At 38.1% G+C, this 21200-nt stretch overlaps 1 protein-coding gene across 2 annotated transcripts; it reads right to left on the reverse strand.

Moving 5' to 3' along the window:
- Positions 1-822: 822 nt before the first annotated feature.
- Positions 823-20843, reverse strand: mtf2 (metal response element binding transcription factor 2). Of its 2 annotated transcripts, none has more exons than XM_057856860.1 (15): positions 20422-20843; positions 14689-14875; positions 14512-14593; positions 13653-13763; positions 13477-13577; positions 9075-9190; positions 8905-9000; positions 8700-8768; positions 8069-8192; positions 7841-7908; positions 7599-7760; positions 5700-5808; positions 5547-5605; positions 5309-5410; positions 823-3439 (listed from the first exon to the last, which is right to left on the reverse strand). In XM_057856860.1, the coding sequence occupies exons 1-15, from the start codon at positions 20424-20426 to the stop codon at positions 3085-3087; spliced, it is 1746 nt and encodes a 581-aa protein (XP_057712843.1). In that variant the 5' UTR covers positions 20427-20843; the 3' UTR covers positions 823-3084. The 2 variants fall into 2 exon arrangements, with proteins under 2 accessions (XP_057712843.1, XP_057712842.1); XM_057856859.1 differs by having other exon boundaries at positions 9075-9193.
- Between the last annotated feature and the right edge of the window lie 357 nt (positions 20844-21200).

The following is a 21200-nucleotide window of genomic DNA, read 5'->3' on the forward strand; positions in this document are numbered from 1 at the left end:
ACAACAGCCGCTAACACGTTTATATTCACGATCACCGTGACCAAAGTCCGATTTGAGTCTGTCATCGGCAGCTTGTAGCCTATTGAGCTATGGTATGACAAGACAAAGTGCTCACGTTGAGCCAAGGAGAGAGAGAAGGTGGTGGGAGATCAGGGATAGTCTGTGGGGAGCAGGTTCGCGAGGCTGAACAGACTCGGGTCCGGCGGCTGGATTTATCTTGGGTTTTACAACCCACTGTGTGTTATAGCAAACGCTATTACCGTGGGATGTGGAGGGGGCAGGCACAGGATGTTTAGTTATACCGTTTTGATGCTTAGCAGGCAGGCATAGCACTTTCAGTTGTATTGTACCCTACATGGGACAATAGATGGAAATTGTTTATATTGTGTCACATCACATTACGGTTTGTTAAATTTAACTGTCAATCTTGAAAATTTACGCTGTCATTGCTTGCAAAGCGGTAAAGTACTGTTTGTGTTGTCGTGACAAGCCGGTGGCAGGGGTGGGGTAGGGCTCTGTAATGGTCTCTTGTCCCCGGGCCCCTGAAAGTCTGTTGACTGCCCTGGCTGTCAATCAAATACATAAGGCAGAGCCAGTTAAGGGATTGGCTGTATCGTAGAGTCTGGGAATTCCCCCATTTTGAAAAATAACTCATGAAAATAACTGTTTTAACTGAGTTGTCTTAAGACAAATGTTTATATATTTTTTTGCATTCCTGTATAGTTACAAGATCATTAAAGAGTTTGTATTTTTTGTGTATGTTAATGTGTTCATAATATTTTTTTCCCTTTTTTTAATGCAGCAAAGAAACAGTACAGTATGTGACAATCATTGATGCAGCACTTTATTTTTTTGATTATCAAACAAAGTAAAAACTCGATAGGTCCTTAAAGATTCAAATCACACAACTTTATAACATACTTAGTTGTCAAATGCTTTGGGGTCACCTAAAATGAAAGCGCAATGTATCTCTTACAATGTCCTAAAAAAAAAAAAAAAGTCTGCTCAAGAACTTTTTTGTTTGTTAATTGTTGTTAGGACCAGCAAAAAATATTTTTATAAGAACTTAAATCAAAGATAGTACTACTGTATATTTTGCGCATTTACTTTGACTGTTCACATTAGATCCAAATCAGGCGTCTACCGGTCCGAACAGCAAAGGCATACATGGAAGTAAAGTTGAAAAATGTAAAAAATAAATGTAGTACATGCTTATATAAAATTAAGATTTGCAGCAGCGCATCTCACTTGCTTCCTGAAAAGAGCACAAACTGACACAAATTTTCTAAAACTGAACAGCTGCAAAACACAAGAGGTACTCGCAGATGAGGAAAATAATAGGAATTACAAATTTAGAGTGAAGTTATAACTCTGCAAAGACTGTACAAAAATAAATGTCATCCGAGTGGACACAAAGGTTCACGGTGCAACATCAGTGGCTAAACAAAACTTCCCCCTTATTCGCTCCCAGATTGGCATTTAAATCACTTGAACATCGGCTACATTCCTTGAAAAGAAAATGTAGTTTTATACTCAGCTGGTTTGAAATTGACAAGCATATAAACTGGTTTGAAAATAAAACACCATCATTGAAAGCCTACAGGTGCAGTGCATTGAACAGTTGCTTCTTGTAAACATTCCAAGCGATGACAAGAGAATAATAGCTAAAGAGCAAAGAGATACAAATATGCCAAAGCCTGATATTTACCAACAAACTGTAAGATATGTTTGAACGTATACTATTCACAGTGAACTGCACCGAACCAGTAGGCTTTGCGGAAAGCTTTCCAACACTCGAGTCCTAACTAAACAAGTACTTTTCACGTTAGCTTTGTAGTATCATACCCCAGTCATTTTTAACTTACAATATAGGACTGCCACAATTAATCGAAGACTATTTTGATAATCGTTTAAACGTTAGGGGACAATATTGATTGAAAAATTGTCCAGATAAAATGTTCTGAGGCTATTAACCCATTGGCTGCACTGTCGGCAATTTACAGTTAAAATTGCATTTAATTTTTACCCGGGTTTTCTTTGTTAGATTTGTGTAAAGTCTATCGCTGCCAATGAGTTAATGCATTCACTGACAATGATCATGTTTTCGTGGCACCAAGGCGTCAGGATTAATCAAAAAATGAGATTAATCTGTCAACCAATTATCGATTAATCTATCAAATCCATCGATCAAGCACAAAATTATTTAATAGAGTAATCTATTATTAACACATTCACTGCAAATCACATTTAATTGCCACTGACCATGTTGGAATGCACAGATTAATCTCGAAATGAGATTAATCTGGAAATTTTTGGAGGGCCAACAGTTTTGTTGCCATTGGTGGCATTAGCATGCATAGATTAATTGCAAAATTATTTTAAAAAATGAGTTGAATATCCATCCAATTTATCAAATGATCGCTGTCCACCCTCTTAATTCAAATTGGATTGGACGCCTACCGCAGCCACCGACAGCCAATGAGTTAATCGCAAATATTCTTATTTTACATGTCTTTTTGAAAATATTATTAAAATTATTATTATGTATATTTAAAAAATAGAAAAGGGAAATTTTCTATTTTTCCAAAATAATGAAAAACAAAAAAGGGAATCAATTCAAATGGTCTTTTATATTATTTAAATAAAGTGTAATTTAACAAGATTATGCGGATTGGTCTTTTTCTTTTTAAATTTTCCACATAAACAAAAGGAAACTAAATATTTTGTATTTACTTCAATTTTTAATTGTATTAATAAATTTTAAAAAACGTTTTCTTTTAATTTAAAAAAATAATTATGAAGAATCAAAACTAGATCTTTGCTTTTGCACTGAAAAGTAATACAACAATAACCTAATTTAGATGGCCAATTAGTGTATGAATTGTAAAAAACAACTGGCGATTAGTCGACTATCAAAATAATTGTTTGTGGCAGCCCTATTTCAATATGCTGGTGTTTTTTTTTGTTTTTTTTTTTAAATATCTGTGTCAATTCTGAGTTGAAAACGAAAGGCTATTATGCTAGAAAGCTGACATTTGAATTATCGCTCTCAGAAGGGTGCACAGTGAAGTCACTTTTTGCAGTCTAAGAGGCAGTGACCCCCTCCCACTCCACCAGATACTGAACCTTGCCGTCCAGGGTGACTCTCCGAGCAAGGATTTTGTACTTCTCCCCGCAAGCCAGCCTACCCGCCGCTCCAAAATAGGTGCTGATGGAGCTCTTGAGGTGGGACAGCTGGCTGTTGGGGTCCATGCCGTGAATTATGTCTGCAGAGTGGAGTCCCGGAAGCGGCGTGGCGATATCCGTCACGCCGCCGTCGGGGTCCGCCGGGCTGGTGAGTGGCCCGACCCGTCGTGGCCGCCCCCGTTTCTTTTTTAAGGGCGGAGGGGGGAAAGGCATGGTGGAAGTTGTCGACCGTGTCTTGCTGGAGCTGCACTGACTGCAGGGTTGGCAGAAAAGATAACAGGTCAGTTTTTGTCTGACAAGACAACGAATGTGACATATGACATGTCTGTCATATGTTCACAATGTGTGACATTTTCATAATGTATGTATAGTACGTCAGCTTGCATCGTAGCAGTGTTTGGGTCATGTCACTCATGTGAGATGAGCTGCGCCTCTCCCTCACTCCCTCGGAGTGTTTTTCAAGCTAGGCTGCGCTCCATCTTGCTTGTTTGGAAACCCATGGTAAGGTTTTCTTGGCAAAATAATATGCAATGTTGCTTTAGCCTTTAAAGGGAACCTCGTACTTAAAGACTTGCAGGCTCTAATAATCCACAATTATTCTCTTTTACTAAAATATGTTATTAGAAATACATAAAATATTGCCATTGATTTTAAAGTGCCTAGGACAGGATAAAAAGTCTTAAACAGGATTATTATGTGAATCAAAATCATATTTTGAGACGATTCGACAATTTGGCAAAGCGCAGATGACGAGAAATTAGTCTTATAATGTGCAGTTTAGCCTGTGCTTGTTATTACAGCGTTCTAGCGTCCCCAGCTGGAGGATGACGTCGGCAGGGTCACGATTTCATCGGATTTAGAATTCAGCCCATTGAGGGGGAATTATTCAGAACGAGGAAAATGCGACGAAGAGAGCAGCAAACCCTTTAAAGGTTTGTGATGTGTGATCATCACACAATAAATGTAACTCGTCGCGTTAGCATCAACTTTAGCGTGGCGAGGATCCTCTTAAACGCTTGGACAAATTTTTCTTTTTACATCCAGTTTGTGATTTCTAGGCGGGTTTAACTGATAAAAATTGTACTGCTTTTCCTGTTGTGTATTATCATCACGAAGTTGGGAGTTGTCCTTGTAGACGCTACAATATGTGCTCATCTGTCTATATTCATTCAAAACTGTTGGAAACTTATTTTTGGGCCAAAACTTTTGAATTTTACAGACGAAAACATTTTGAGTAACTGTCGACTAAAACCAGACGAAATTTGAACGAGATTTCATCGACTAAAACTAGTCGAAGACAAACACATTTTGAAATTACTAAAATACGACAGACTAAAGTATTTTCGTCTAAAAGACTAAGACAAAAACTAAAAGGACTGCCAAAAAAAAAAAACAGTGACCCCAAATGAAAATAGCACAAAAAGTATTCAGGGTTTCCCCCAGAAAACTGTTGGTAGAGACCAAACTTGAAAAGCGAATCAAAGTGAGCCTTTTTTTTTCTGACCACATAATTGTAGTGTAAAACTGCTCTGTAGCAGTGTTGATTGTTTTGAGTTTTTTGTCTTTTGTAGTCATGGCCTACTTTAAAAAGTATTTGGGAAATGTATTTTATTTTTAAATCCCAAAAAGAATTTTTGGTGGGGGGAAAAAAACCTGAAGATTGGATTTTTATCGCCCGGTCCTATTTGTCGGCCACACGCAGAATTTACTACTCTGCCCAAAACTTCCCAAACTAAATAATGCTCCATGTTTTCCCAGCAAATTCAAAAAAATGTATTTCCTAATGGCGTGTTTATGGAACCTGCCCAAAGTAACCATCAAAGACGTCCATTATCTTTGTAAAACCTCGTTACATGCATCGACATGCATGTGTCATCTTGCATCGTCGGAAATTCAAGTCTAGTCAGTATATTGTTCCAAACGTTGATCAACGTTCTCAATATGCTAATAAAAAGTCTTGCTTGGTAATAGACGCATTTGTTATTGTGGTAATGTTAATGACAGCTTATCTACAATTGTCTAGAATGTGGCTCATATTCAAGCAAGACTCCTCTAATTTACGATTGTCTGTGCAGTAAAGGTCTCAATGGCATTGGAACAGAAATTTGCATAGCTGGCGTACCTGGACGGCCTGGATAGGCTAGTTGAGGTAGTTTCTGTGGTGCTCAAGGTTCCGATAGACTCCACGTCCGAGGTTTGAGATGACAGTAAAGACCTGTCACTCCTGATTGTTACGGAGGGTAAGTGAGAAACACAAATTGGAGATGGAATTGAATATTCATCATGGAACTCATTATGCTAACGCTTCCCACAGTGCATTTTTTAAGTCAGCTACTATCATTTTTATAAGACTCGCTTACTTGATAGAAGAAAACCGATCCAGCGAATGGGGTTCGAGTGGTGCGGACTTTCTTAGTTCCTGTCAAATGATAATACATAAATGATTTTACACATGTCTGTGAAAGTATGCGCACACCCAGTCCCCACCCACAAAAACATACAAATGTAAACACCTGGGACAAAAGTTCACTGGAACATTTGCGTTTGGCCTGCCTCTCCAGGGAACGTGTTGCTTGCTTCCTTGTCTTCTTTTTAGCCTTCTCTGCACCATTGGTTAATGTACTGCAGGGCAAAACAGCTCGATTTAGTTAGTGTGTCCCTGAAAGGTTGACGCAAGAAGCTGCCCAAGATGCAGAGTAAGATACATTGTTTCGGACTAAAAAACAAAAATTTCTCTCTTTCGTTGAATCCAGCGGATTAAATAAGTATTTATGCATGCTTACAAGCTAACAAGCTTCACGTTTCATTTATTTTTGCTTCACAGCTGGCAGTGTCACGATGACATTGCCACTTTAGGAACGTTTAGAATCTTACGTACTGGTGAGTGGTCCTTTATCCAACAACTATGACTTTCTGAGTGTAGATCTATGTGCGCCGAGCGCTTTGTCGAACACACTTTTAGCTTTGTTGCTATGTTAGCATTCCTGAGGCATAGACTTAATTATATATTGACATGACACTTCCGCCAGACCCTGAGCCACGCCCACGGTAGAGGGCCTGTCCTCACTCAGCTTCAGTTAAGGCCAAGTAATGCTTCGCAGTCGATCGTAGTAATTCTTAAAACCAAAGCAACACCAGATTTAGGTTGAAAAAGTACAAAATCTGTACCGCATACAAACAGGAAGGATTGTCTCCGGAGTTTGTTCGAAGATGCAAAGAAATTATTGTATTTTTTGTACCATGCATGCATTTTGAAACGTTGTGACAAAAATCAATGGGAGAAATTAACCGCTACGGCATCGGTGTATGTGTTTCAGCACGACCTGGCACCTGCTCACAGTGCCAAAACCACTGGTAAGAAATTCGCAATATTTACGTAAAATAAATGCTAACTGCCCGGTTTTTGGCTTTTAACCAAGAATCGAGACAGTTTTACTTTCATATCTATAAAGAATTCAGCGATTTACCGGTTAGCGTTTATTCACAAGAATTATCAACGTAAAAAGCTCTTTGTGGTAATAAGGCGGCGCCACAGTGGCTTAAAGACTAGCAGCATATTCGACATATTTACGTAAAATAAATGCTAACTGACCCCTTTTTTTGCTTTTAACCAAGAATCGAGACCGTTTTACGTCCATATCTATTAAGAATTCAAGGATTCGAGCATTTATTCACAAGAATTTTCAACATAAAAAGCTCTGTGTTCCCACTCGGTCACCCGTCAATATATTATGAAGTCTATGCCTGAGGCTATGTTGGACCCTTGGCAACACAACACAAGAACGATTTAAGGCTAACCATGGGCGGTTGGACAATTTTACTATAAAAAGAACAGCTTGCCATAACAAAGCTGGCAGTTGCTAGCACCGAAAAAGCTAATTATATTTCGACGGAGGCCTTGAACCCACAACAGAAGAACAGTTTAAAGCTAATCTTAAGTACAAAAGACAGCCACAGTATGCTACAACGACACTATTCAGCAAATGTTAACACACTGCTAACAGTTTTCAAACCCTCTGGGGTTTTATTCAAAAAGAAGGCTCTGTCCGATGCTTGGTGCTATTACAGCAAAACAAGTTCAAGCTAGCCATGAGTAGTAAGACAGATGTTAAAACAACCAAGCAGCTATGCTAGGGCTAGCTCTGACGGACAGAATTTAAGAGACACTGCTGGCCAAGAATTCAAGGATTTTGTTTTTTCTTCTTAATTATTGTAGCAACCTGGCTTTTAAAATTAAATTTGTGGTTTTAGACTGGCTTTGACACACCAGTGGGATTGTGACTTCTAAGTCTAACACCGTTACGCTTTTCTGACAGGCAGCTGCATATGAGTGACGAGGACTGAACTGCTTCTATCGGTCAGGGTTTCCAACAGTGCTTTATAAGCCTGGCGGGCCGCCATTTTTTCTTTACCTCATGCCAGATGGTGTTTTTTTTGAGTTAACGGTGAAGCCACGTGAGGGGCACTCCATCAATGTGCTAGCTGGTCGCTCCCTAACTGGGGGAGTGGGTGGGAATCGAACCCTCAGTCCAAACAAGTGCTTCTTCTTCTTGACCTCCTTCCCTGACATGAACCTGGAAATGACAACGGAATGGGTGAAGGTTTGCTGGTCTTGTTCAGTATAGACATGGTGTTACAATGGACAATAACCTACTTGGTTGTGTTTCTGTTTAATGCCTCAATAACACACGCAAATCGCATTGATCTCGGAGTACTCGCCAGCTGTTGACGTTACAACAAGATTTTAATATTGAATACTTATATAGACTATACAAACCAACTGGCTGCCATTGACAGCAATAGACGTCCAATCCAGTTCAAATGGATTGAGCATTTTTCACCATCAGTGGCACTAAAATGACATTCACATTTTTATCCTTACCTCTCCAAGCTGTAGCAGCTCCCAGTTGCTATTGATGTATGCCATTAGTTCCATCTCAGAATCAAAGTACTTCTTCTTGTGGATCATTGTAAGATTGTACAGGCTCAAATGTGTCACATCCTCCCTACAAAATTTTATGTATGAAGCTCAAAATTGGTTCATGTACATAACTTGCATTTTCCGGTGTAAGAATTTCAATATTAATGTCTATAATAATAATGTAGGATAGGAGAAAGTGGTCAAAAATCCAAGAATGAGCATCAAATCAGAGTTTATTTTGAGGCATTTCCTTGTGGATGGCATGAATCTAAATTACCACTGGGCTGTTTATACAGAAAGCATAAATACATACATTGTCATCCAATTTTATTTTAATTTTACTCCACGAAAACTTGCAAGGTCTGGCGGAAGAGTACCAAACCATAATTTTGAAATTATGACTATTGTAAGCCTTTTATTAACAATACTCAAACATAGAGTCTTTAGAGAAATTTTATACATCTGTAGCACCTTTTTAGCCTAGTTGGTGGCAAGAGAAGCCTGGCGGCCTGCCAGGCTTATAAACTACTTGGGGAAACCCTGAAGACCAAATTTCCCAAGAAAGCTTCAGAATTATTAAGATACATCTTACCATCTGAGAGGCAACCGGCTTAAATACTCTGGTCCACCGTTGCAAACGGCGCAAACAAAGAGATAAAACCTGAAGGCAAAGAAACGCAATCTGTTTCACAAATACAATTGATATTTGAAGGGCTCTCGATGAACATTTCCCGCTTTATACTAACTGAAAAAGTTGCCTGCACCAGCACATGTAAAAAAAACACGTTGCTTCTCACCTGTCACCGTAGAGCATTGGCATCGGCAAGCAATGGAGGCAGGCTTCATGAAACCACTGCTCACACCTATTGCACTGCAGCATCTTCAGGTACCAGCTAACATGTATATGAGAATACCAAGTGTGAAACTCAAATATGAAAGCTCCTATGACACCGGTTAGGTTACTCACTTTCCTGGACCTCCACAGTAGCAGTAGCACTGCTGCATGTTAGTCCGGTGGTCTTCATCCCACACTAGTTCCTCTGGGACATATGGAAACGATAGCTCCATCTGTTGTGGGTCTTCCTGCTTAGTGGAAAAAAAATACATTAAAGGCACTGTCGAGTCGAAGTAAAAATTAAGAAATTTTTTGATTAGGTGAAAGTAAAGACTGCTGTTAACAAGCATGCCAAATTTGCATGGATAAAAAATGATTTAGTATATGTAATAAGGCTTTAAAATGGGAGAAATAAGGCTTGGCCTGTTAGTTCTGAGACGTTGTAGGCGCATCCAATGACCACACTCCTCTCCTGTGCCGACTGTCTATCAAACTACCATTGTAAGGCACACGTCCCCAAACAGTTTGTGCAACCAGAGCCATTTGTGTAGCTACAACGTACCCTCCCTCAGTCTCTTTACGACAATAACATGATGTCAGAAGTGGGATAAAAGGCACATGTTTGTAACTGCAAAAGGGCAAAAGCAAAAAGGGTTTCCTTCTCCGTATCTCAAGTTTTGGTGATGCTGGTATCGACTAACGGGGCCTACCAACTGTTCTGATAACTGAGGGGTACAAATTCTGCAGATTCAGCACTCATTGTTCTCAGCTTGCGCCCATACTTTCAGCACTTATCTTCAAACTTATTTCATGTATTTAGATGGAATTCATTAAAATGAATGGACATCGCTTAGGTCCAATATTTTACAGATTAGAACTCTCAATTTTTTTCTCAATTAACCCTCCGGTTGCCCTCATTTTCTATATACATTCTTTGTCACCCGGTTTAAATAGACCCATCTTCACTAAACCCCCAATTCAAGCAGTTTAATTGAACTTTAAACAACAAATTTCATATTGCTTGAAGCAACATCTTGTTCTTCTCCACAACATGTGTAAATACTCTCCAAAACAAAACACAGCCGCGGATAATTTTGACCCGAGGGTTGAGGGTTAAGATCAGGGGTCCCCAAACTTTTTCCTGTGAGGCCCACATAACTTTTTCCTTCTCTGATGATGGGCCGGGTCAGTTTGTAACAGAAAAAGTGCGACGATTGCAGGAGTTCCTAAATGTAACAATTGATTGTTTTTCAGAAAGCCACAATCAAATTACCCTTTCTGAATTCTTCACGGAACAAAAGTAAATAAAATAAATTAATAATTTAATTTAATATAGGGCTGTCAAAATTATCGCGTCAATGGGCGGTAATTAATTTTTTAAAATTAATCATGTTAAAATATTTGACGCATTTAACGCACATGCCACGCTCAAATAGATTAAAAGGACAGCACAGTGTCATGTCCATTTGTTACTTGTGTTTTTTGGTGTTTTGTCACCCTCTGCTGGCGCTTGGGTGCGACTGATTTTATGGGTTTCAGCACCATGAGCATTGTGTAATTGACAACAATGGCGAGCTACTAGTTTATTTTTTGTTTGAAATTTTACAATTTTATTCAAACGAAAACATTAAGAGAGGTTTTAATGTAAAATTTCTATAACTTGTACTAACATTTATCTTTTAAGAACTACAAGTCTTTCTATCCATGGGTCGCTTTAACAGAATGTTAATAATGTTAATGCCATCTTGTTGATTTATTGTTATAATAAACAAATACAGTACTTATATCCCGTATGTTGAATGTATATATCAGTCTTGTCTTATCTTTCCATTCCAACAATAATTTACAGAAAAATATGGCATATTTTATAGATGGTCTGAATTGCGAATAATTAAGATTCATTTTTAAGCTGTGATTAACTCGATTAAAAATTTTAATCGTTTGACAGCCCAAAATATAATAATAAATAATAATAACACTATTAATTAAATAGATAATAACCAAATAACCCTCTCTGGGTTCTTCACAGAAAAAAGCCAGGAAATAAATAACATTATTGAGAGAAAAAAAAAGTTCAGGGGGCCGGACCAAATGTGTAGGCGGGCCATATCCGGCCCGCGGGCCGTAGTTTGGGGACCCCTGGTTAAGATGGACCCACGACTTATACTAGGGTATGACTTATGGTTTTTGTTTTTTTACACTGACAGCCACTAAAAGGGCAATTTAAGCAGAACCTACTGGCAGAGTTGTAAGAAAGTGAAAATGAAGATGAAGACTTGGATGAATTTGAAGTGAGATTGAAAGTTTGGCAGACTAGTTACAGTGCTGGCCAAAAGTATTTGCACCCCTGCAATTCTGTCAGATAATGCTCAATTTCTCCCAGAAAATGATTGCAATTACAAATGCTTTGGTAGTAATATATTCATTTATTTTGCTTGCAATGAAAAAAACGCAAAATAGATTTTAAAAAATAAAATAAAATTAAAAAATCCTTCGAAAAGTCATGTGATGCTTCTCTAATTTGTGTAATTAACACCACCAGTTACTTACCTGTGGCACATAACAGGTGGTAGCAATAACAATCACACTTGCAGCCAGTTAAAATGGATTAAAGTTGACTAAACCTCTGTTCTGTGTCCTTGTGTGTACCACATTGGTCTTCTTTCCTGCATGCTCAAAGAACTGTCTGAGGACATGAGAAGCAAAATTGTGAGGAAGCATGGACAATCTCAAGACTACATGTCCATCTCCAAAAACTTGAATGTTCCTGTGTCTACTGTGCGCAGTGTCATCAAGCAGTGTAAAGCCCATGGCACTGTGGCTGACCTCTCTAGATATGGATGGAAAAGATTAATTGACGAGAGATTTCAACGAAAGATTGCCCGGATGGTGGGTAAAGAACCTCGACTAACAACCAAACAAGTTCAATTTGTCCTGCACAGTCCGAGGGTACAACATTACAACAGTGTCAACCCGTACTATCCGTCGCCGTCTGAATGAAAAGGGACTCTATGGTAGAATACCTAGGAAGACCCCACTTCTGAACCAGAGACATAAAAAAGCCAGGCTAGAGTTTGCCAAAACTTACCTGAGAAAGCAAAAAAACATTTTGGAAGAATGTTCTCTGGTCAGATGATACAAAAGTAGAGCTTTTTGGGAATAGGCATCAACATAGAGTTTACAGGAAAAAATGCAAGGCCTTCAAAGAAAAGAACATAGTACCCACAGTCAAACATGGTGGAGGTTCCCTGATGTTTTGGGGTTGCTTTGCTACCTCTGGCACTAGACTGCTTGACCGTGTACATGGCATTTTAAAGTCTGAAGACTACCAACAAATTTTGCAGCATAATGCTGGGCCCAGTGTTAGAAAGCTGGGTCGCCCTCAGAGGTCATGGGTCTTCCGACAGGACAATGACCCAAAACACACTTCAAAAAGCACTAGAAAATGGTTCAAGAGAAAGCACTGGAGACTTCCAAAATGGCCAGCAATGAGTCCAGACCTGAATCTCATAGAAAACTTGTGGAGAGATCTGAAAATGGCAGTTTGGAGAAGGCACCCTTCAAATGTCAGAGACCTGGAGCAGTTGGCCAAAGAAGAATGGACAAAAATTCCAGCAGAGCATTGTAAGAAACTCATTGATGTATACCGTAAGAGGTTGATCGCAGTTATTTTGTCTAAAGGTTGCGCTACCAAGTATTAGGCTGAGGGTGCCAATACTTTTGTCCGGCCCATTTTAGGAGTTTTGTGTAAAATAATCATGATTTAATTCCCCCCACCTTTCTTTTTGTGTTTTTTCATTGCAAGCAAAATAAATTCAGATATTACAACAAAACCATTTGCAATTGTTTTCTGTGAGAAAATGAGCATTATCTGACAGAATTGCAGGGGTGCCAATACTTTTGGCCAGTGCTCTATGTTGTGTTGTTTAGGCTAATACCAACTGAATAACTTATTATGTTACATTAACAGCGCCCTGCTTTCCATCTTATTTGTTATTGTTAGGGTGGGTAGCTTCAAAATTCTATCACAATATTTCAAGAAAATCTGCAATGACGATATTTTTGGGAATACAAATGCTGAAACTATATTTTTACTTTGGATTATAAGCATTTTTATTGCAGACAATATTCAAGCCACACTTGTTTTACACTGCAACATAAATAGTTCAAATCTTGTTGGTGGATAAATGACACGTGTCGAAATGGGAACAAAAATTGGCCAAAGAGTGTTTAACCTCAGAAATAAAATGGAACATAACAGTTTAATACTAGTTTTTACATTTTAGCATCAAACAGCATGAGAAATCAAGATGTCAAAGTAAGATCGAGCTAGTGCTAATCTGATGTTACATTCGCTCGTGCGACTTATGTCCAAAAAATACGGTAAAGGACTTTAGCATTGATTATATTTCAGTGGCATTGACAGTGATAGATGTTAATCTATATGAACTAATAGGGCTGCTTCCCCCCTTCTAACTCAAATAGACTGGACGTCTAATCACCATCAACGCTTAAAATTAAAAACAAGAGTTACCTTTGGGAAAGCAGTGTGCTGACATTCAGAACAAAGCCATTTGTCGTCCGAGTCAATGACAGTAGCATCGATGATGGGTGAGTGGCACAGCTGATGGTAGCCTGAGTGGCGACAAGCAAATGAGGTTTTATTTAAGAGAAAATACTCGAACTCGTTGGTTTCAAAGCATCGATCACCTTGCCCGCACTTGTCACAAATGACAATCTCATTAGGCTCCTCGGAGGTTTCATCCTGACAGATGGAGCACACCATGTCATCGTCCTCATCGTCATCCTCATCTTCGTCTCCTGGAAAATATTTTATTGTCTGTAGTTAAATAAGCTACTTAAAATACTCGAAATGCCAACTAATAGTGCTAGGCGATTATTAATATATTATCTCGCCAAAACGATTTTTACTAATGACCACAACACATACCTAGGAATACTATAAATATACCTGGGCTGAAAAACGTTTTATGATTCAAAATATTATTTAAAAAAAATAAAAGATTATCTATTGATTGTCCTCTATCACCATCAATGACAGGGAAGGAGGGATGAGGTAATGAAAATTCAAATATTTTGACTGGTCAACATTCACAGCCAATGAGAAGAATCCCCCACTAAATAACTTCAGGGTTTCCTCCAGTGTTTTATAAGCCTGGCGGGCTCTCACCTACCACCGGGCTAAAATGAAAGCACAGAAATATAAAAAGTATACATATTTTAACTGCATTTTATCATATCTAGTGATATGGTTGGAAGTGCAATAGCGACATCTTATGGTTAATATGTGAACAAACCTGTCCCAACTATCTGCCATTGCACTGAATTACATTGTATTTTTGTTTGCCCAGCCCTACCTACACTTTTATATATTATGTTTAGTGTTTATAAAGTACAACCATTCATCCAGATGTGAGGGAACAAGGTTATCAGACTGGTGCAGTGCTAATGCAAGCCATGCAGTGAACAGTTGTCCTCAGCAGGGAGATAACACTTTGCAATAAACTCAAGAGTGCGGCTGGACATTGACAAGAGCCATTTTTCTTACCTGTCTGAATATCTTTCCAGAGAACCCAGGATTTGGATCGATCTTCAAACACCACAAAGCATCTCTGTTTGTCTCGGTCAATCTAAAAATCAAGGGAAAATTTTTTAAATTATTCTTTTTCCCCACTAGAAAACGACACCTTGGGAGAACCGCTGTAGTTGCTGACACATGACTAACCTTGGCGATAGTCCCCAAGTAGATCAAGCCATCTGACCAGCGGGCCAAGACATCCTGTCCCTCAGTGAACCTGTCCTGTTCACCATACGCCACCCTCGCTTGGCTGGTGGGGGACAGGGGGACAGCCGGCTGTTGTGGCCGCAAGGATCTCTGATTGACGGACAGATGACTCAAAACGCCAGAGTCTCTAAGGGAGGACGTGTGGAATGCAAGAAATGAGTGCTTAGATAGCTTATTTAATACAACAATATATATTTTCTCTTCCATCAATATTTTTTAAAAAGCAGTTGATTCATTATTTAGGAGTATCATGACCAATATGCATTTCTAAGCGAGGAACATCGACCAAAGACAACCATGATCAAGTTCAATAGAAAATATACTGTATTGGGGGGCAATGAAATGGTCATAATAACTTATTTAACCCGTGTGCGTTATTTTGACTAAATTCTTATGATTTTGTCCAAAGTATGGTTTTTCCTTTGAAGTGTGATAACCAAGTCATTTATGAATATTTTTTCACTTCCAACCACTCAAAGTGTTCATTGGCATCAGACCTGCATCAGACCTATCTACACATATATTTTTTATTTATTTTCATTTTTCTTTAATGCCCCCTATGGACATTAATAGAAATATTATTCTACTAGCAAAACTAACTATGCTGTATATATATATATATATATATATATATATATATATATATATATATATATATATACACAGGGGTGCACATAAGTGGTCCGCATGCGCGCATGCGTACTGGACGTAGACAAAAGCGTTGGCCCTCAACGGCTTCCATATGCTTTTGCGTACCGATGGCTGACCACTGTATTTGCGGCGGACACGAGAAAATAACTTCTCAAAATGTCGAAGAGGCAGGCCACACTGAGTAATTACTTCCGTGTTCCCCCACCGCCGTCAAAAGACAAGACAGACGACAGAGACGTCACCGGAGCTACCGAAAAAAAAGGACTTTTGCTGAAAAGTGGCTACAGGAAGTACCATGGCTAGAAGCAAATGATGCTCGCACGGAAATGCGGTACAAAATGTACCGTGAGAATCCCAATGTCGCCGATAAGAGCAGCGCATTTTATGTAGGGTCAAAGAATTTCAGCCATCCAAACTTTGAAAAGCACGAAAAAAACAGAGCATGTGGCAATTAAGCAAACTATCGATGTCAGACATGGCCCCACTCGCCCACTGGCCCTAAGTCACGGAATAAAGGTAATGAACAGCGACATGCACTGACAAACGTGTTTTTGCTTGCATTTTACAAAGCTAAACATGCATGTTCAATGAGGTCTTATGAGGAGGACATCCCACTTTTAAAAAGGCTTGGAGTTAATGTGGGAGCCGCATAATGCCCTTTATTTTGAATTGGTGCTTTTTATTTCTTTACATTTCACTTCAAAGTAATGGCAATTTTGTTGTGCCAGTTGATGTTAATCAAGCATTAATTGTTAATATAATTAATTAAAGTTAATTGGCTCTAAGTAAAGCTTGTCATAAATTTATCGCATCAGGCAGGTCGGCTCTCAAGCTCAATGAGGACCAAGTCACATCTCCAGGTCCTCCTCTGAGAACCTGGGCAAAAAAATTATGTGCACCCCTGTATATATATATATATATAATGTACACCAAATAAAAGTCCAATTTGAATATTTCATATGACATAGTTAGAGGCCCAAATAAGTCCATAAGTCATAACAGAATTGTTTATGCATGCCCAGTTTTTACACAATGGCAGTTTTCTGAATCAAACTAAATTCTTGTGATTTTGTCCAAAGTATGGCTTTTCCTTTGAAGTGTGATAACTAAGTCATTTATGAATATTTTTTCACTTTCAACCACTCAAAAATGTTCATTGGCATCAGACCTATTTACACATATATCGTTTTTATTTGTTTTATTTTTTTAATGCCCCGTATGGACATTAATAACAGTATTATTCTATTAGCAAAACTAACTATGCTGTGTGTATGCATATATATATATATATATATATATATATATATATATATATATAATGTAAAACAAAAGTCTAATTTGAATATTTCATATGACATAGTTAGAGGCCCAAATAAGTCCATAAGTAGTAACAACAGAATTTCTTTGGAAGAAAATTCATGTTTTGGCCTTTGGCGCCCCTATTGACTTTTGGGTGTTAAGACTGTCAACACACAAATTCCTCTATTTCGATGTTTCGACTCACCAAAGAAGCGATTGCATCAGCAATCATGGAAAATGCATGATAACACATCAGGTTTACAGCATATCAAAAATTATGATATGTAATGGGAGTCAATGAGCCAGAACATGGCATTATTACAAGAATTTAGAGCGAATCTCCCCAACCTGTTTGCAATGAGTTAGAAATTGCAGCATGGTGCCATTTTTATCTTTACATGTTTATACTAACCTATTTGCTCCCTAGTGTAATTTTTCCAATGCTTTTTCCTTTGATAAAACACAGGAAAAAAACTAAATAAAAGCCAGAATATGGACAAATAACACCAGCAGGTTTAAATAAACCAGTCGAATCAGTACTTTTCTGAGTATTTTTACACATTTAGTTTTCAACTTCTAATTAACACTATAGGGCACTAATTTAACTCATTGGCTGCCATGGGTAGCACTAGCTGTCCAATTCATTTTGACTGGGAGAGGCTGGCCCTCCCAGACAAAATGGAATTGGACATCCAGTGCTGCCAATGAGTTCAATACTGTAAAATTAAAAAAAAAAAAAAAATTAAAAAATAAGTGTTACAGCGACATAACCAGAGTGTATTTTTGTTTTTTTCACTTTCATTTTAGAAATTTTGTTTTTATTAATTTACAAATTAAATTTTTTTTAAAAAAAAGATTAAAATTAGTGCTGCAACGATTAATCGATTAACTCGAGTATTCGATTAGAAAAAAAGATTCAAATTAAATTTTGCTGCTTCGAGTATTCGTTTAATTAAAGTGGCGTAATGGTTTGTTTTGAAAGTGTGAAAGTGAAAGCATTTAGCTTTATTGATTTGGGTGGATACACTGCCCTCTAGTCTGCCTCAATTCACTTGGCTGAATCCAGCTGCTCCCTGTTAAGACCAACCTAAGTTTCTATTTGCGCTAAAGTTTTTTTTTAATACGTTCGTATTTTAGTAAAGATGCACGATAATATCGGTCACCGATAATTATCGTCCGATAATGGCAATTATGACGTCACACAGATAATGCAGATAAAACGAAATTCAACCGATAATGCAATCCGATAATTATATGCTTGATTTAGCCTCCAAATGTGCGCAAACAACAGTTTTGTCCAATTCTGCTAGTTTTAAGAAGGTGTTTTTCCAGTGTAGTAATGTGATATATATTAGGAATGGCTTACTTTTAAAGGCATTCTTGTGCAACTTGGTTGTTTACTCTCTAGGTAATTGTTGCCAAAAGCTTACCATTACACAATGTCATTGCCATTGTTTAGATGTTGGAATTTTCTACTTGTTCACATTTGATGTGGAAAAAATAGCACTAAATTACATTTTTGCACAGTAACATTTGATCTTTGTATACTTTAAAATTTTACATACATACTTGAATAGAATTATCGACGTGACATTATCGGTTATCGGGTGGAAGGGGCAGGAAATTATCGGTTATCGATATCGGTTGAAAAATGTATTATCGTGCATCACTGTATTTTAGTTTATAGGTATATTTAGCCGTTTTTTGTGGGAATATGTGTCTGAACCATTTGTTAAGAGCACTGTGAAAAAAAAAAAGTTAGCATTTTATAGCATTTAAGCTAGCGGACTTTTGCTATGTAAGTTGTTCTTTTGTTGTATATAGATCCTTATTTTTTATACCGTTTGAGGCTCAGCTCAGGTATTTTAATTTTTTATGTTCCTTATCCGATTACTCAATTATTCGAACTAAATAGTTCATCGATTAATCGACTACTAAAATAATCGATAGCTGCAGCCCTAATTAAAATAATGTTTTTTTGTTTTTTGTTTTTAATTATATAATTGAGACCTGGTGTCTACAAATATGGACATCACATTTTGGGTCATGTAGGCCACATTATAAACAAATTTTAAAAATGTGGCCTGCATGACCCAAAATACCATGTCCACGTAATGGATGCCAGATTATAGTTATTATTATTTTAAATGCCAAAAAATAGACATTAACCCTATAAATGGTTTACTAAATTACTGCCATTGACAGCAGAAATTTAAATCCATTTCAACTGGGTTGCCTGGCACTGGACGACCATGTTTCAGTGCCATTGACGGAGGTTGACGACCAATCCATAATGACTGCCAGCCCATTAGATTGGACGTCTATCGCCGTCAATTGCATTCGCTTATTAAAAAAAAAAAAAAAAAATGATGCCATTGACTAGGGGTGTGACAAAATATCGAAATGGTGATATATCGTGATACTTTGTATCCCAAAAGGTTATCGAAATGCTCCTGTCAAGAATCGAGATATCGTTTTAAAAAGGTGTCAATGTTTAAATAAATAAATAAATAAAATTTAAAAACCATCAAGTTGCTACCAAAATCGTCCATCATAATAGTGTCTCAGTTAACTCTAAGGCTGCCATTGACGGTGCTCGACGGCCAATCCATTTAGACTGGGAACGTTCATTCATTCAAAACCAGAGCATTCAGTCATTCGGTCTGACTTGCTGTCTATTTTAGGGCATTTACAGGTCATTTCCTATAGAGTTTGAGTCACTGCCTATTTATTTGGGTGATTCCCAGGTCACTTCCTGTTCTGTAACTCAAAATAAACAGGAAGTGACCCATAAAATACCCCAAAATCAACAGGAAGTAACTGAAAATCAACAGGTAAATGACCTTAAATGGCCCAAAATTACCTCATTGCCTGGCATTGGCTGCCACTGACGGCCATAGACGTTCAATCCGTTTGAAGTGGGAGGGATGGCAGCGAATGAAATTCGTTCATTCGCTGCCATCCTCCCACTTCGAATGGATTGGACGTCTACTAGTGATAAACACAAAGCCGAAGGATGAAAATTGTGTTTTTCTGTTTATTAGTTGCTTGTAGAATATCCTAGCAATATTTCCTGACCAATGTATCGGATCGTCGTTATCGTGAGCTTTGTATCGCAAATCGTATCGTGAGGTACCAAGAGGTTCTCACTCCTACCATTTCCAGCAAAAAATGAAATCAATTTGAATTGGGATGCCTGACACTAAATGACCATGTTTCTGTGCCATTGACGGAGGTTGCCGACCAATCCATAATGACTGCCAGCTCCTCCCAGTCAAATTAGATTCGACGCCTATTGCCGTTAATTGCATTCATTTATGAAAAACGATAAACCTTTTGCACAGTCGTCAGAATGTTGACGCGTTTCCTTAGTTTCACTGTTGTAAGCGCCAAATTGACAAAGTGAATGTGTTGTCAATGTAAAAACTGCAATACTCTAAAGAAACTGTGGTTCATTTGTCGCCGTCAATAGCAGCCAATGTGTGCGGATGCGGGTATTTAAGAACCGTTTCCTTTGTTTGAACGACTGTGTGCAACCATGTTAAATACGACAGCCAGCCATTTTAAGGGGAGTTTGTCCAAACAAAATGCTAATTTTGTAAGAGTTAAAACCATCCGCCGAGTCTTAGTGTTTGCTCAATTAATCCTTAGAGCCAAGTCGTCGGGAAGGCCACCAGACCCACACCCACCCCCCCACATCACAGGAAAACATGACAACAATACCTCATTCGGGCACCTCCGCTTCAGCAGCTAGCTAGAATAAACCAAGTCAATATTAGCGCGTGGCTCTCGTTGTTCCACTCGGTTCGCCTGGTGTTTTATTGCAAAGGCTAACGGCTCAAACGTGTCGACTTTACGTCCTTCTTAGAAAATAACAAACGGCTCATTTTCCCCTAGCACGTTCGCCATTTTGGTTTCCCGCTGATGGTCGGCGAGTGCATTGTGGGAAGAGCTTCGATTTTAACGTGACGTTTGGCTAATGCGTGGCGTATTTAGGTAATTTGCCACATTCATTAATGTTTTTTACACATTCAAAAATACAACAACACTTGTAAGACATGGATGAAAGTCAAAAAAAAGATGAACTGTCCACAGTTTTCATAATGTGACCGGAAGGGTATTATCATGGGTTACTTTTCTTCTTTCAGTTTAAACATCGTCCGGGTGCATTATCGCCACCTACTGGACAAGGTGTGAACACGTTGATCCTTTTTGGAAATTGACTATTTATAACTTAATTGATGCACAGGAAAATCATCCAAATAAATCGGGTGGAGATGAAAACGTTATTTACAAACAGCTTCAAGTTAATTAGTAAATATAAACTAAATGTTTGATGTATGCATGTTGACAATATTGCAGATAAGTGAGATTTGAAAGTGTTTTTTTTTTTTTTTTTTGAATGTGCATTAAAATTATTGAATGATCACTTTTAGTCGTCCCAGTCAAATTTAATTGGATGTCTGTCGCCGTCAATGGTAGCTAAGGAATTAATAAACCCA

The sequence above is a fragment of the Corythoichthys intestinalis genome, chromosome 14, assembly GCF_030265065.1.
Source record: "Corythoichthys intestinalis isolate RoL2023-P3 chromosome 14, ASM3026506v1, whole genome shotgun sequence".
Classification (NCBI taxonomy): domain Eukaryota; kingdom Metazoa; phylum Chordata; class Actinopteri; order Syngnathiformes; family Syngnathidae; genus Corythoichthys; species Corythoichthys intestinalis.